We start from the raw sequence: 16,091 nt of genomic DNA on the forward strand, positions 1-16,091 counted from the left end.
AATTGTTATACTGTCCAATAATTTAGCCTAGGAAAGTAATGTGCATCTTCCAAAACTCATTGAAAATGCAATATAATGACCATATACATGTATAAAAAAACACTCATTAATATTTTTAATGATCTGTGTCAAATAACTAGTGAGACTTTCACACTCTGGCCTCAAAGCTAGTTTCACAGTTGATGTTACAATACTGGGGGAAAAGAAACAAGTAGCTCAAGGACTGGTCAAAGGGTTTTGGGTTTTTTTGACCTGTGTCCAAGCTGAGATAATCTTCCATCTTATATATACTTCAAGAACTTTCAGGGGAAAAAAGTTAATGAGACCACAGAGCTTATTTTATCAAGAGGGATAAGAAATGACCCGGTACTGGTGTATAAATACCTTTACAGGAGTGTTCTGTCTGCAAGGTAGAGGGCTCTTTATCATGTTGAGAGTAGCACAGATATGAAAACAACCCTGCCCTTCTAGTGACTGAAAATTGAAACCATGAATGTTTCAATGAGAAATTATAGATGTTTAGCTGCAAGATAAATAACTATTTGATTATCAGCTGGTTCCACGTGGTGGGTTCCTGATCTCTTACATGTTCAATGCAACATTTAATGCAGCCACTATAGGAGATATACTTTAGATGGACACATATTATTGAAAAAAATTTAAGGCAACAGCAACATGTTACACAGTCAGAGGGTTTGCAGAGAAGATCTTTGACTTTATGGAAAGTAATTTTCTAGATTTAATCATAAAGCTATGCATGCACATTTAACTTTTCCATTTCATCTTTCAGGGTGGCATTAAGTCAGCAGAAGATGATTTGGCTATGACAGCCTTTGTAACCATAGCACTGCAACAGACCCTACGTGTCTTCCCGTCACCTGATGTGGTAGGAAGCCTGGCTCTTTAAGTCTGCAGTCTATTGCACTGTGGCATATCCACCCTACCATCTCCTGGAGAGCTGCAAATGGGGTTTAAAATCTGCTTGCATCTGTGGTGGGTAGGAAAAGATGTCGTGGCCTAGTATAGAACAAGGGGTTTCGAGCTACACGCTCCATCATCAATGGCTGTAATTGCTAAGCAAATATTATTATAATTGTCTTTACAATTACTAGAGGGAAGTATTCTAATTTCCAAGTACCAATTTCCTAGTGCCAGAAGTAACAGCCAGTCTCAGTGATCTTTACAAATGGATCTATTCTGTTTCCACAGGCACAAGTGATTAAAAGAGCAGTGGCTTACATGAGGAATCAATTTTCAAGAAATACTGACTGCTATTCCACAGTCATCACTGCTTATGCTCTGACACTTGTACAGTCTGATAGTGAAGAAGCTCAGTTTGTGAAAGACAAGTTAAGGGGCTGCTCTTCTTTAGATGAAGGTACTGGTAATCACTCTTAAAAATCCCTTTAAAAAGCACTTTTCCTAATGGAAATACATTTATATGAACAAAACAAATTGAAGCAAATGAAGAAACGTTAATTTTATACAACTGTGTATGTATATATATAAGATATTTAATAATTTGAATTGCATAATTAAATATGTTAATATTTTACATTTTAATATGTAATATTAAAATATGTCGCTAGTGAAGCCTGGATCATAACCTTCTCTGATTTTGAAACTGGAACAAAACTACAGTAAATATTCATTTATATTTTCTGCTTCCCTTGGGAAGAAAAAGAAGTTGAGGCCAAATGAGAAAGAAGAAAGTTCATAAGTAAAAAATAGCCACATACAGGAGTAGTCCAGACCAGATTTGCGGTTGAGAGGGAAGGTGTCTCTTCCAGCCCACCTGCTTTCACAGCCCCCCACCCCTTCTGAGTGCTTTGTCCCAGCTCCCATGGATGTCCCCACTGACCCCCACAGGGTGTGGCAGTGGTGACTGCTGAGTCAGTCAGCCGTGTGGCTGCACCACCATCCTGGTTATTCCTCCCAATGCATTTGGTAAATACAGTACTGTTCAACAGCCCCAGTTTAAGCGTAGGGAATAGGCTTCTCCTTCATCAAGGCTGGATTTGTGACCATAATTAAAACTGTTTTGTCTGAGGGACCACCAGACACAATGCTACCACTCCATCAGATGGGCATCCCCGTCAATGGGATCATTAGATCCATGGGTTGGAGAAAGAAAACTGTGGGTTTTCTTTTCCATTATCTTTGTTTCCCGGCTGATTTGTTGCGCTCACAACAGCATCTGTGTCTTGTGGTTCCACAGTGCCATGACAAGAAGTACCCACTGTGTAGAACAATAGTGATTTTTGACAAAAATCTCTGCCAAGGTGATTCAGGACTGAGTTGTTCTTGCAGCAAAGCAGCAGCGCCACTGGGGAAATGGCAACAACGCAGTCTCAGTGGAAACCACTGCCTATGCCCTGCTTCACACCTTGCTCCTGGGTGACATGGAATATGCAAGGCCTATTGCCACATGGCTGACAGAGAGAAGGAACTACGGCGGAGGATACTGCTCTACTCAGGTGCCTGACCACCAGTTCAGGGGCAGTCTTAAGGGGAGGGAAGGAAGTAGAAGCCTCCTAAGATCTTTTTCATTTAGATTTGAACAGTGAATTTTCAACTTCTTTGGTTGAAAAGAAGCAGTGACGATTTTAATTTAAATTAATTAGCAATGGGCCAAAATAAAATAGTTAAAAGCCAGCAAAGAAAATTCTTTGTCCTCATGAAGAAGTAGGATAATCTAAGGTCAGGACTCCAGTGTGTTTACAATTTAGTGCTATAAGAAGAAGCTGGGAAATTAAATGAATAGTCTGTGGAAGTAGGAACCAACAAATGCAGGAGAACTTCAAAGAAGCAAAAAATCACAAAACTGAATTCAAGGTGACGGATAATGTCATCTCGCAGTTGAAATAGCCTGGCATAACTGCCAGTATTTTTGTTTTTCTTTCTCACCTAGGACACAGTGATGGCCTTAGAAGCTCTGTCAGCATACAGCATACGGACACTGAACAGTGTTTCCACTGACCTGACTGTCAGACTGGAAACACCCGGAAGGCGAAACTCCTACAGGATTGTTCTGACTGATGCCCAGGAAGAATTTCAGAAGCAGCTAGAGGTATACAACCACTGGTTGCTACAAAGGTTTTTTTCCCCTCAAGAAGGAGAAATCAAATCCTCTGGCCTAGGTTTTCTCATGTTAAGCAAACATGATGCAGCTGATTTATTAAACCTTTAAATAATTTGATCTGTAAAACAACAGAATCTTTTAAAAGTTAAAAAACCCCAAACCCATCAGGTGCTTAGCAGCACACTTTAGAGGTACTCTCCTGCCTCTGAGGTCTTTGGTGGCATGAATCTCTCCCAAAAGTGAAGAGCAGCCAGGAACCAAAGTCCTTCTAGGGAATGAGGAGGAAGGGGAATATTCTGATTTTCAGTGTGCCTGAAACTGTGAAAATGTGAAATCCAGGACACAAAGGAGGGGCTAAATTTGGTAAAATACATCTACTGGGCCTTAAAACATCAGAGTGAGATTTATTAGCTCAGTTCATTTAAAATCTTGAGACAAGAGGTCTCATAATTCCTTCCATAGCTGGAAGTTTTCCCTACCCAGGCTTGGTGGGTAAAGGCATAGAAGACTGTCAAATGTCAGGAAAACAATAGACCAAATTCTGAGCACAAACTAAATATCTTCTCCTTTGGTTTGCAGTTTGAACTTGGGAGGAAACTTGAAGTATCTGTGAATGGCAAAGGAAACGGGACAATGAGTGTAAGCTATAAATTCAAAATCCAGAGTCCAGCTGGACTTCTTTAATCTCTTTATTAAACTGAAGTGAAAACTTACTTGAAATGACTGCAACCTTTGTGTTCCTACCTCCAAAACTCTAAAATGTGTGGCGTAAAGCCTGCCCTTATGGACTGTCAATTTTTCCTGTCTTTAAATTCATTAAATCCATAAAATGTCAAGGGTGATAGAGGTGGCTGGAGTTTGAAAGACCTCTTTGTGTTTGGGAATGGAGAGTTATCTCAAAGAAGTCCCACCCCATTTGTGACTTGCACATGGGACCTGCTTCTATCTGTGACAGTCCTCTGTGACCAGCCTGTGCCACCAGGGGACTGGCCATTGTCTCCATGCTCCCATGTCCCATCACCATGTGTTGGAGTCCTGGATGGGTAAATGCCTTGTCATTTAAATGATATTTTTAGTGGCTTGCTGTTTGTGTGTTCATCTCAGATATTAAAAATGTACTGGTCACCCGAGCTGAAGAACAACACCTGCAATGATTTGATTTTGACAGTAGAAGTGGAAGGGAGCCTTAAGTACTCTGGTAAGTGAAAGGGCAGGGGCTGGGTCCCAAAGGTAACACATTTGGCCAGCTGCTAATGATACTTCATAGCTTTCCAGCCTTGGAAAGTAGGAACAAATGAATGAAACAAGGAAAAAGAGAAATCCCTGAACTCTACCCAGTCATTGTTTCATTTAGCTTATTATTCTTATTCTTAAATAGCATAACTATGAGTGAGTGCAGGTGCAGCAGGTACTTAGCAGTTACACAGATACCATTAGAAACTCTTTTTGAGAAAGGGGAGGTGAACTCCCTTCACAGAGGGGAAAGCCCTGCTCAGGTCCCTGGCTAATGAGGGACCTAGCATGTGGGCTTAAAATTCTTTGAGGCAGATCTGTCATAGGTCTTTCATATAAGCAAGAATGTGTTTTGCATCTCCTGAAGTGTGTAGTCATCATCACCTCTGACTATTTTTTTCTGTTCGAATTGTTAACTTTTGGAGGGAGTGATTGTCCTTTAAATATTTATGCATAGTCTAAACCCCATTTTTAGCTCGGTTTGTTAGTTATTCTTCCTATACTTATTCCTAGAATTCTAACTCTGAATGACTTGGAAACACTGAGACAGTGTAGAGTGAACTGTTATAAAACTCACAGTGATGGCATGACTGCCCACTGGAATTTGTCATTAAGCCAAAAAGGAGCCAAACTGCAGGCAAACTTGTTAATGGCTGACCCTGTCTCTCCCCTCCAGAAGCTGAATACTCTGATGAAGACTATGATTATGAGGACGTGACTAGAGGAGGAAACAGCACATTTGAGACACTGTCTAAAATGGATTGGTTTGATATCCGCAGCAGAAGAAAAAGGGATCTGACCACTAGCAGCAAAACAGAATCCTTGCAATACAAAGTCTGTGTCAGGTAGGTCTGCAAGATCAGCTCTTCATATGCTTGTAAGTCTCCTTTGTCACCTTCTTCATGTCCACAAACTCGCCATCCAGCCTAGTCATCCCAGAGTCTGCATACACTCTAAGTGTGTGTCCTCTCTCCATGGCAGGAGAAAAGGTTTCCAAACAATGGATGAGATTTATTTACATGGTTTACATAGACTTCAAATGTCCATTGCAGATTCTTCCCCATCAAATTCTGGGGAGACTCTAAAGCACTTGGCAGGCTAAAAATTTGAAATAAATATTTTATTAAAAAAGGTAAATACAGCTGGAATGCAGTAGTAGCATATTTACAGAGTTTCATCACTTTCTGGAGAGATTCCTTTTTGGTCACACTCTGGCCTCATAAAAAAAAGGATGGCTAATACTATCTAGGAGAGAAGACAGATGGGATATTCTGTTGGGACAAGAAGTTGGCAAGGGCAGAGGTAAGAATAAAGAATCTCTCCTATGCAGCATAACACTGAAACACATGTCTTTTTTCCCATTTACAGTCTGGCATTGGTCTCAGAAGCACTAATTTGTGTCTCTCCTGTGTTCACCTTCTAGAGAGGAGCAGGATGCAGGAAGCAGGTTTTCATCCCCAGTAGAATTTTGGTTTTCCACTGACTTTTGTCAAAGCCTTGAAGACAGTGGTTTTATCTCCTCTTTTAAACAGTGGCATGCACAATAGCAGGGGAGGACTGAAGTCACCCTAATTCCCAATTTTCCCTCTGCCTCATTAAACATATATTCAGTGAATTGTTTACTGGCCAAAGCATCATCTCCCTAATTAATTGCTATGTAACATTTATCAGCTACCAGATCCACTGTTCTGCATCACTGTTCTGCGGAGTGTTAGGCTGAGGCTTAGACAATAATGTGAAATTCCTTGTGGCTAAGACATTGGATAAAAACTGACGGCATGATTTATATCACCATTCTTCTTCCCTACATTGTGGTGGATCCTTTACGGGAAAAGGAGAGTGCCAAAATAAAAAGTTCTGAAATTCCACCAAAATATCTCATGTCAAGGCACCCCATGTGAGTGCAGAAGCACTTCATTCTCCAGCAATGACACCACTTCCTGATTTTTGAGATGGTGAAAGCTGAAAGACTGGAAATCCAATACAGATATTTAGTGGATAATTACAACAATGAGGATTTTTGCCTCGGACAGCAAAGGTGATGTAAATTTGACTTCGTCTGTGAAAAATTTTGATAAATTCATTTCCTATCTCCACTTTGTAAGTAACAGAGCAGCAGATACTTTGTCAGTGCTGCTTACCTCCCTGGCTTCAACAATGCTTTTAAGGTGGTATGAACTGTCATTTACAAGTGAATTTTTTCTGCCTATCAGCTCCAAAGAAAGCCTATATGAAAATCTCAGGGAAGGCACCTGGGTTTTGGATGACCATTTGACTAGTCTACATGACTCATTTTACCTCCTGACTCTTAATGAATTAGGCAGCTAATTTTCAAATTAAAATCCACTTAGGAAAGTTAAATGGAGCAGAAAGTTTTGCTTCACCTTTAGCAAGCCTGGAAAGCCAGACACTTCAAAGCAAACTGGCTGTTCAGTGCAGCTGCTCACTGCTGACCACGTCCCTTATAAAGGTCCACAGGTCCCAAAGCACCAAAGATGTCCCTGGTTGATCTCACTCTGCTGAGTGGGTTGGAGCCTGACACAAAGGAGCTCGAACAGGTTAGAAACACGTTTTTCTATGCAACATTTTATAGAGCCTTTAGAAAATTTTTCTTTAAAAATTTTTCAAAAATCTACAGAAGAGACATGGGAAGACAGACAGATAGATAGACAGATAGACAGACAGATAAATAGATAGATAGATAGATAGATAGATAGATAGATAGATAGATAGATAGACAGACAGATAGATAGATAGATTTTCACTCTTCACATTCTAATAAAAATATTTGCTGAATATATACAAGAAATGCAAAGCTTGTGGTGAACAGCGTTCAGATTTCTTAGTCCCTTGCAAAAGAAATTAGGGTGAGGCTTAGCAGAGCAGTAATGTGTCCTTATCATGTACTGCTGTCCTGTGTCATGCCAGGACAGGGCATCCTGGGCTTGCAGAGCAGAAGGCAAGTAGTCTTTCAGTGGTGCTTGGTGGCAGGGTACAGTGACAAGGAGATGGGGCACAGTGCTCTGACAATGTGGCTTCGGAGTTGGGGGTTCTGGAGCCAGCTTGGTTGAGGGAAGTTTGCTCAGTTTTGTGCTTTTAGGGACAGTCTCCTTTAGGAGGGAAGAAAGAGGGCTGAACAAACTAGAATATGGAAGGTGGCAGCAAAAATATTCCTGTTCTGCCAGGGGTTTGTTCTGATTTGTTTCTTTTTTTTCCTGCAGTTGGTGACAGCTTCAGACAGGTACATTCAGCACTTTGAGTACAAGGAAGGGAAGGTTTTGCTCTACTTTGGTGAGGTAAGCAAATCCAATGATTTTCTAATCCCTGCCACTTCAGATAGCATATAGATTTTTAAAAAATCGAATCATTGCATTTTTCACTTTCTATTACCTTTCTGTAATTTTTGTCATTTATTATTATTGAACAGCTCAGTGGAAAGAACAGAGAAAGGGAAGAAGGGAAACACACACCTTCATCTTCCACCATTCTGTGTCCAAGGAGATGTAGTTCATATTCAAGATTTGGCCTTTGGCTGAAGAAAAAAGAGAAATTCTCTCTCCCTCTCTAGCCAGAAGAGAGGCTTTTCATACGTGATAACAAAAGTGTAAACTGGTGGTCCTGTAAATTCCACATGGACATCTTGCATGTCAAGACCAAATTCCAGATAGTGATTAACAAATGTAAACATCAGGACCCCTAGTCTCTGTGAATATTTTCTATTATTTTGGATAATGACTCCACCCTACCTTCACTTGAATTGCTTCACCTCTGCAGCCAAAGCAGCTATCAGTATTAGCTCATCTATGCCATCAGAACAAATGTTCAACAACTAGCACAGGCACAAACATTGAGGAATTGACTGAGGAAAGAGGGTTTTCTCATCAAAGCTGTTCTTCCTTTTTCCTCCAGCTCCCAAGTGGACCAGACCCAGATTGTGTATCGTTTGGGGCAAAGCAAATCAATCCCATGGGCTTGGTTCAGCCAGCAAATGCCATCCTTTATGACTTTTACAACCCTGGTAAGGGCACAGAAATATGATACATAACTGCTTGACAGACTCTCAAAAAAACCCTCCAGTCTATAGAAAGTTGATTTTGATGCAGTGTGTGAAACCACGTAATTTTGCTTAGTGATCAAAAAAATAGCTTTGCATAATTGTTTTCCAGTACTTCAGGTAATCTAAACAAAGATCTCCTCAGGAATGGCCTAGTATTGCAAAGGGACTGAAAATGTGAAATTTTACATTCATGAATTTTTAAATCAGATTTACTGAGTTCCTGTTTCTCATGGTGCTTTTAAGCATATTTCACTCACATTTTGTTTTGACAAGCTGTGTCTTTATACATCTAAGACAGACCATGTTGGAGGTTTGACTTTGGCAGTGTGCTTGCCAGGGAAAGCAGTCTTGTTCCTCATTCAAAGAAAGGTTAAATGCAAATCATCCCCATTTGCCAAAGTTACGCAAACAATATTTGAAAATTAGATCAAATCTCTACTTTGCCTTAAACCCAGTGTAAACTGCCAAGACAGTTTACACTGGGTTTAAACCACTAACTAACTATTGGTTGATCCTATCTTCTTCTGAAACAGTGCAGTGTTCACTGTTGTTCTCTGGTATAAAGAGGCTTTTAAGATGGATGGTTTCCAGAGGGAACAAGAAAAAAGGGGGACACAGGGAGCGAAGAGTACAACTTAAAGAAAAAAATACAAACAAACAAAAAAATCCCAAAATAATAAAATTCCCAAAGAAAAATTATCCAAACAGAACAAAAATAACCTCTGGCTTTTGCCCAGCTGAAAGGCAGCACTTTACTCCAGGTGCCTAAGCTGTAGGTCTTTGGGAAGTGCTGGTGTGCATCTGACCCCTCAGTGCCCTGCTTTCTCTGGACCAGGGAAAAGCTGGGCTGCAAACACGGTTTGTGCTGTACTGTACAAGCTTTTCCACCTGAGCTCTCCCCTACAAGCTGCTTTGTTCCTTGCCCACAGACAGGAGCTGCAGTGTGTTCTACAGTGCTCCCAAGCACAGTGCCATGCTTGCCAAGCTGTGCCACGCTGACGTCTGCCAGTGCGCAGAAGGTAAGGAATGACTGCATGGGCTGGACTAAAAGAAGCTGGTTACTTCTAGGAACAGTTTACATGGGAACTGTTGAGCCCAGAAAGGACCATTAGAATTATCCTAATGTGTAATACAGGACACATTCATCCTCTAGGATGATCAGCATCAAACTGATTTTTTTCTCAGATATCCTGGATCTTTTGATAGCTAAATGCAATATATATATACATATACATGTGTTTGTAAAAACCCTCTATCACACCACTAAGGAATTTGTTCTGCCATTTTATTCTCTGTTGTATTGTTGTGTGAATATGGATGTGCAAAACTACATCTGTACACATATCCATGCCTATTGTGGTGTACCACTTATTTTCTTCCCTCCAGGTCCCTGCCCAAGGCAAAAATCAACTTTCAGTAAATCATTAACACAAGCCACACGTGTTAATTTTGTCTGCTACCAACCTACTGCAGATTATGGTAAGGCACAAAAGACAAGTTTTGATTTCAGTGTCATTCATTTTAATAAGTATAAACTTGTAGTTTTATGTGCCCAGAGCTCTCCTGAATTGAGCAGGGTTTCTGTATGTGGCCAAGAGGCTGAGGAGAAATAAATGAAGACCTGTGCAGTTGTAGTCATCAGGGCAGTGAAATGGGAAGTAAAAGCCTTGGAAAGATGCAGTAGGATGCTGGGGGCAGAAGGGGTGGACATTATGTTACACTATGGTTTTATGGTTAGAAAAAACCCATGGTGCAGTACCACAGTCCACTACATCCCTCATGTTACAGGATGTAGAGAAATAATAGGGTTTCCATGGCATGCCATAGTTCTGCAGAGCTAGATGAATGTTTTTCCCTTTGTTAAATCACTTTTCTGGCCTCTTCTTTGGATACAAAGTTAGAAAAACTACTGAAGGAAAACTGGTTGTGCACCATTGGTAAGTTAGATGCTAACAGAAGGACAGGAAAGAATGAACCTAACCACAGAGGAGCTTCCTTGGAAACATACAAAGAAAGGAATACAAATCTAGGGTCTCTTGATTAATAATTCCATGGTTTGTGAGTAGATGGTACACCGGCCTCTGTTCAGACACTTGGCAGATGCACACCTATTATTCAGTCTTTGGATGCAATTTCATGTTGCCATCTGGCATCACAGAGTTGTTGTCTGTTGCAGCATACGAGGTGGAGATCCTCAGCAGTACAAACAAGAATGTTTTTGATTACTATGAGGCCAAAATCCACAAGATCCTTAAAGCATGTAAGTATCAAAATCTTTTACTCCTTTCATTCATCTGTAGAAAAACTAGGTTGACTAAATGTTAGCCAGCATGAGCCATGCAGATGCCTTCTTCTGCCATGGAAAAGTGGGGTCAGATATATTTCTACAGTAGGCTTTCCAGAAGGCTTATTTATTGCAAGGCTTGTTTGGTGCAGCTGCCTCACTGTGCAGCTAAGCCCCGGGGTAGATTTTTTAGTTCACATTGTGCAGCCCCAGAGCACACAAACTTCAAACATTTCAGATGAAAATAAACCAGAAGACACATTCCAGGCTCATTGAGTCCATGGTTACAAACTGGAGCTAGTCTAAGATAAACCCCTCCAAACACATGCATAGTGAGTGGGGGTATTATGTCTTCTGCATCAATTGTTTTATTTTATAGACTGTTGACAGATCCTTATTTTTTCTTGTGTGGACATAGCCACTGACCTCTCTTCTGATACTAAATGAAGATTTGAAGTGCTTATTACTCAACTAATTATTAAGCAATTTCAGCCCTTGTGGAACAGGGTAAGAGTTATCCACAGTGACTTGCCTGAGGTCAATAAAGACAGGAAAACTTCTGGAACTTCAATCTAATAACTGTGCTAAAGAAATTGAAAGGTCTCTTTGTTGTTAGGTGCAGTGTAAAGGTTTGCACAGCTCTCAGACAATGTCCTTTTGCAAGCCTGCCATCCCAGCTGCCCCCATGTGAACTGTATCAGCAGCATCAGAGAGCACTGATACTCTTCAGAGTAATTTCTGGGGAAGCTGTCAGGTGACACACCAAACTTCAGCTTCTGTGGTATCATGTGGTCACCAGTTTTGAGTTTGGCAGACAGAGATTGCCTTTAAAAAGGAACTTCAAAGGTTTTGAAATCTTCCCTCTCTGGAACAGAATAATTAACTCACTCCATCAATGTTTGCCCAGGGGCCTGGCAATGTCACACAGTACTTTATGGCACACAACTTTTGATCTGTGCCCAATGTTCAGTAAAATGAAGTCCATGCTTCCTGAGTCCAGAGAGAGCATCTGACATACCCAGGGCTTTCCATATGGAGGGAAATGATAATGTACCTGGTGGTCAAAATACTGACTATAGGAGATTATGGTATCCCAATGGAAAGTTTTTTTAATCTCTTGAGAATACCTACAGCATTTAAAGGCTTTAGGGCTCTGGGTCCAAAGGCATTTTTACTCACAACTTGCAGGAAAGCAGTAGAAAGATTTTGGGTTTTGGTGGCTGACAGAAATATCCTTTGAATGTGAAGTTGAAGGGAAAGGATGTCTTCTATTCCCACATACTCGATTATTCTTTTTGGTTTGTGCTGTCAGATGCAGCTTCTGAGCATCAAGAAGCTTTCAGCAGCTTTGGGAAAGGCTGGCAGGAGGCACAAAGACATATGAGGATGAAGAAAAAGCTAGGTGTTGCACCCAAACCAGCCTGTGACTGAACTAGTGTTATTATCTCTCGCATTCTCTGCAGCTCTTCTGAGTGAGGTTGACCTCTGTTGCCATCACAAATTTAGATGAGAATTAGTAAGGTAAAATCTCATTCTCTGGACCCTGTCATTATTTCCTTGACAACTTTTGTTGTAAATGGTTGGTTCAGAGGACTGATGGAAACACTTATTTGTGTTTGGGAGTCAGCAGAAGAGAATATTGCAGGCATGTGCTTCTCAGATTACTTTGATTATTGATAGAATTAGCATATATATTTTGGATGGCTAATATTTGTGCTGTCCTAGGAGCCCTCCGGGAGTCCTTTATGGGAACAGTATAGCCCATACAAAATAGCGCAGAATCTTTCTTTTTCCTCTTCTTTCCCCCCTGTTCCCCTTTTTAAACATTATTTCCCATTACAGATTCTAAAACTATAAGTAATCGTTTACCTTAAATTCCACTTGGATGCTTTGAAACATTAAATGTCAACTTTTTTTTAAATTGGAGATTTAAAATTGAAAATTACATAATAACCACTCTAGGTAATGACTCAAATGCTTATGATCCCACTGTCTGAATTGTATTAGGCTACCTGTGAAGCATATGAACCAAGAAACACCTTGGTAATTTAAGCCAAATGAGGCATAACATCATCATTTTCTCAAGTAGTTCTGACCCATCTCTGCATTCCGTGAACAAAATGAAAATTCAGGACACCATGTAGCATAGGGAACAGCAAAAAGGTCTTGGGTTATATTTAAAAACCTCCAGGACTTATATTGTCTCTAAAAATGCAGATGTATAAGTAACACATATTAAACTGATGCATGTTTTACCTAGGTGGTAGATAAGGTTCTTAAAGCTAGGTTTCACAGATTAGCAGTCTCTGCCAAATTCTCTGAAATCTAATTAATGTTAGAATAGTCTACCTCAGTTTTGTTCTACTTTTAGGATTTTGATGACTAATCTTTCCATACTTTTAAAAATACTCTATATTAGAGCAGATGATGCGCAAGATTTTGTTAACTGCTAAAAAGACCATAGTGTAATTTACATGTAATTTAAACTGGTTAAATATTGAATTTTTACAGGAAATTTCAAAATATAGTTAGAAAGAAAGTAAGAAATTAGAATATTGCTCTTATTTGCTTTTTTTTTTTTCCAAATGGACTGTGAAAACTGTTGTTCTAGTTAAACAACATAGTGTCCTCATGATCTGAGATTGGTCAGATGAATAAGCATCTTTCCAGTTCTTCTGTCATTGCAGTATCTGAGCAGCCACCTCATCTGCCTTGGATGCCCACTTCTGTAGTGGGCAGAGCAATTCTGAATGAATAAACTTCTGGGGCAGAATCCAGACCAGAATCTTCTAAGTTACTTTAATATGGAGATCACCAGGAGACTGTCCTGTGTATCAGATTCAGAGGGAAGAGCATAAAGGCTGCATTAGCAAAGTTCATGTCAGGTGTTCTAAGGAGAGTGAGATTTTAATACTGTCTGCTGCATTGTTGAGCCTCAAAATGTTTGAATTTAGTTTGCTAGCTTTTAAAACCACCCTGAATGTTTCAGAGCATTCTGTAATGGAAGACAGCAGGTTTTCTATTTTCCTTGGCTTCTCCTTCAGTCTCTGAGACTTAAGCAAACTTCATAATGTCTGAAAGGTGCTAAGGTCTATAGGAAAACATCTCCTTCAGTAATTACTGCAAACACCAAGACAACCAGCTAAGGCAAAAGTGGCTTACTTTCTGTCAGGTCATACTAGGAGAAATGTATCCCACCGTGGCAGGACCATTTATTCACTTGTCAAGCCCAATTCCCAAGTGAAATATCACCTTGGCTTAGCAGTGGGACAAATGATTACAGGGGGTTGTGTCCTGTGGGCTACAGTTCTTCTGTGAGAAAAGTTCGTGAGGTTTTCTCTCCTTGTCCCACAGCTGCAGATGAAAGCATCCAAGTGGGTGAGCACCGGCAGTTCCTGTCACGCTCCATGTGCCAGTTAAACATTGTCCCTGGCAAGCGCTACCTCCTCATGGGCAGAGATGGGCAAACTGTGGATTGCAACAACAAGTAAGTGCAGAGTGGTCTCTGAGCAGCAGCAGCTGCTATCGTGGACCATAAACCCAGGGGATACTCAATCTGTTAGAATACCTCCAGAAAGTCAAGGCCACACCAAGTTTCTCAGGGATGATTCTGCTGGATTTACTAAAGTGCAAAGTGTTCCACTCCATAGGCAAAAGCAGAGCTCTGGGGAAGAGCTGAGCTACCTAAATCTATTGGCTCATGCATCTGTGGTTCCCAGACTTCCCAGGATCAAACCTGGCCATTGTTCCCCTGGGTTAAAAACTCACAGCTAGAAAAGGACAATAGGAAAAGCTACTCAGTCCATCTACTGCAGATGCCTTAAACAGCTCCTGTGTTTGCAGAAGAGATGTGTGGGAGCATGACTAAGAGCAGCTCCCAAATTTGCTCTTACACCATGCATGCAATTGGCATATTCTTCTCATTTCTCACTGTCACACTTCAATGAATAAAAGGGAATTTATCTCAGTGGGAATTCAGTGTGACACTATCAAATATTCAGGGAGGAAGACATCAAAAATATTTCCTTTCCCTGCACAGAACTGGACAAAGGTAAGGCCTCTGAAAGCTTCTAGGGTGGAGATCTCCATCAAGGTGTGAGCACCACTACCTAAAACCTTAAAAAGTCCCATTCCCATCTCTATTACACCACCTAGATCTTCAAAATAAGCCTGATAGAGACTGGGGTGTCCCAGCAGAGGTTTAAACTCCAACGTCTTCTCCAGTTCAGGCATGAAATACTGGAAGCTACACAGCTTCTCATGGGTTTACTCTGTTGGAACTAAACTTCCCCTCACTGTCCCACTGTTGTGCACTTGGGCCTTTTGTGTCATTCTGGAAAGTCTAACAGAAAGTTAGCCCAAGCTTACCTGATGTAATCTAAACACAGGTCTGTCCCAGTTTGGCACTGACACATCCCAGACTTTGTTCAAAGCTCAGTTAACCTGCTGGTGAAGGCAAGTTTCTTAGCTATTATAACTCTCAATTTCAGAGATGCCTCTCTGGAGGGATTCTCAGGGATTATGCTTTCCCATTGCTCCATGTCAGGAATAATGACTTACCTTCTTTACCTGTCCCATTTTCACTCAGGATGCAATACCTACTTGATGCACAAGCCTGGGTGGAGAAAATTCCAGCGGACAACGAGTGCCGCAGCACTCTGCGCCGGCAGAGCTGCGCTCACCTGCAGGACTTCCTGAGCACCTCCGACAGCCTGTGCCATCTCTGAACAATGGCTCTGACCCCCACATCTCTCTGGGACTGCAGCTCACCTTCTGCCAGAATTCTTCCTGCAAAGCCTGTGCATCCCAGTGGCACCTGAAACATGGCAGGGCTGCTTCCATTGCTGTTTCACTGATTGGGGTGTGAAACATCCTCTTGTGGGTGTGTGCGTGGGTAACACAATAAAAATGCAATTCCTCTACTAGTTACTGTCTGTATTGTGCCTGACCCTGGGGAAGAGAGAGCAGGAGTTTGTGTCTCCTTGAGCTATTCTACAACGGTACAATTATCCTGTGGTGAGTCAAAAGAAAAACACATTGTGCATTGCCTGAATAATTCCTGCAGTTCTGGACAGGAAAAAAAAAAAATTTAAAAAAAGACCAAGACATTTTCATGGGTCAAAAAGAAAACTGGGTGTTCATGGGCTTACCTGTGTTACACTGCTGCTGAAAGAGAAGAGATGCTTCAACACAGCAGCTGGTTTCTGGCTGTAATTGTGAGTCCTGCTGACCCCATGGCTGGATTCCATACATTTCTATAGCTGGAACTAGAAGTGGTACACTGAGCATACCCTGTGCTGGATTCAGGAGTCTCACTGAGGGCACAGAGTGCTTTTATTTGCACTCTCAAGTCTTTCAAGCTTGTCTTTTTCTTGCGTTTAACTTAAAACTGCTCTTTTCTTGGGATAAGAAAAAGTCTATGGAAAATGTTTTGG

General features: G+C 41.0%; 1 protein-coding gene across 1 annotated transcript in view; it reads left to right on the plus strand.

Moving 5' to 3' along the window:
* Positions 1-15,581, plus strand: part of LOC132323560 (complement C4-like) — a 41,092-nt gene extending 25,511 nt beyond the window's left edge. The window contains exons 27-41 of the mRNA XM_059838925.1: positions 791-886; positions 1,210-1,378; positions 2,311-2,477; positions 2,912-3,070; positions 3,662-3,721; positions 4,187-4,280; positions 4,992-5,160; positions 6,786-6,873; positions 7,537-7,611; positions 8,225-8,333; positions 9,302-9,391; positions 9,759-9,851; positions 10,549-10,632; positions 14,011-14,143; positions 15,245-15,581. Coding sequence (XP_059694908.1) covers positions 791-886; positions 1,210-1,378; positions 2,311-2,477; positions 2,912-3,070; positions 3,662-3,721; positions 4,187-4,280; positions 4,992-5,160; positions 6,786-6,873; positions 7,537-7,611; positions 8,225-8,333; positions 9,302-9,391; positions 9,759-9,851; positions 10,549-10,632; positions 14,011-14,143; positions 15,245-15,383 — 1,725 coding nt within the window. The 3' untranslated portion in view covers positions 15,384-15,581. The remainder of the gene's footprint in view (positions 1-790; positions 887-1,209; positions 1,379-2,310; positions 2,478-2,911; positions 3,071-3,661; positions 3,722-4,186; positions 4,281-4,991; positions 5,161-6,785; positions 6,874-7,536; positions 7,612-8,224; positions 8,334-9,301; positions 9,392-9,758; positions 9,852-10,548; positions 10,633-14,010; positions 14,144-15,244) is intronic.
* The last annotated feature ends 510 nt before the right edge of the window (positions 15,582-16,091 follow it).

The sequence above is a fragment of the Haemorhous mexicanus genome, chromosome 2 (assembly GCF_027477595.1).
Source record: "Haemorhous mexicanus isolate bHaeMex1 chromosome 2, bHaeMex1.pri, whole genome shotgun sequence".
Classification (NCBI taxonomy): Eukaryota; Metazoa; Chordata; class Aves; order Passeriformes; family Fringillidae; genus Haemorhous; species Haemorhous mexicanus.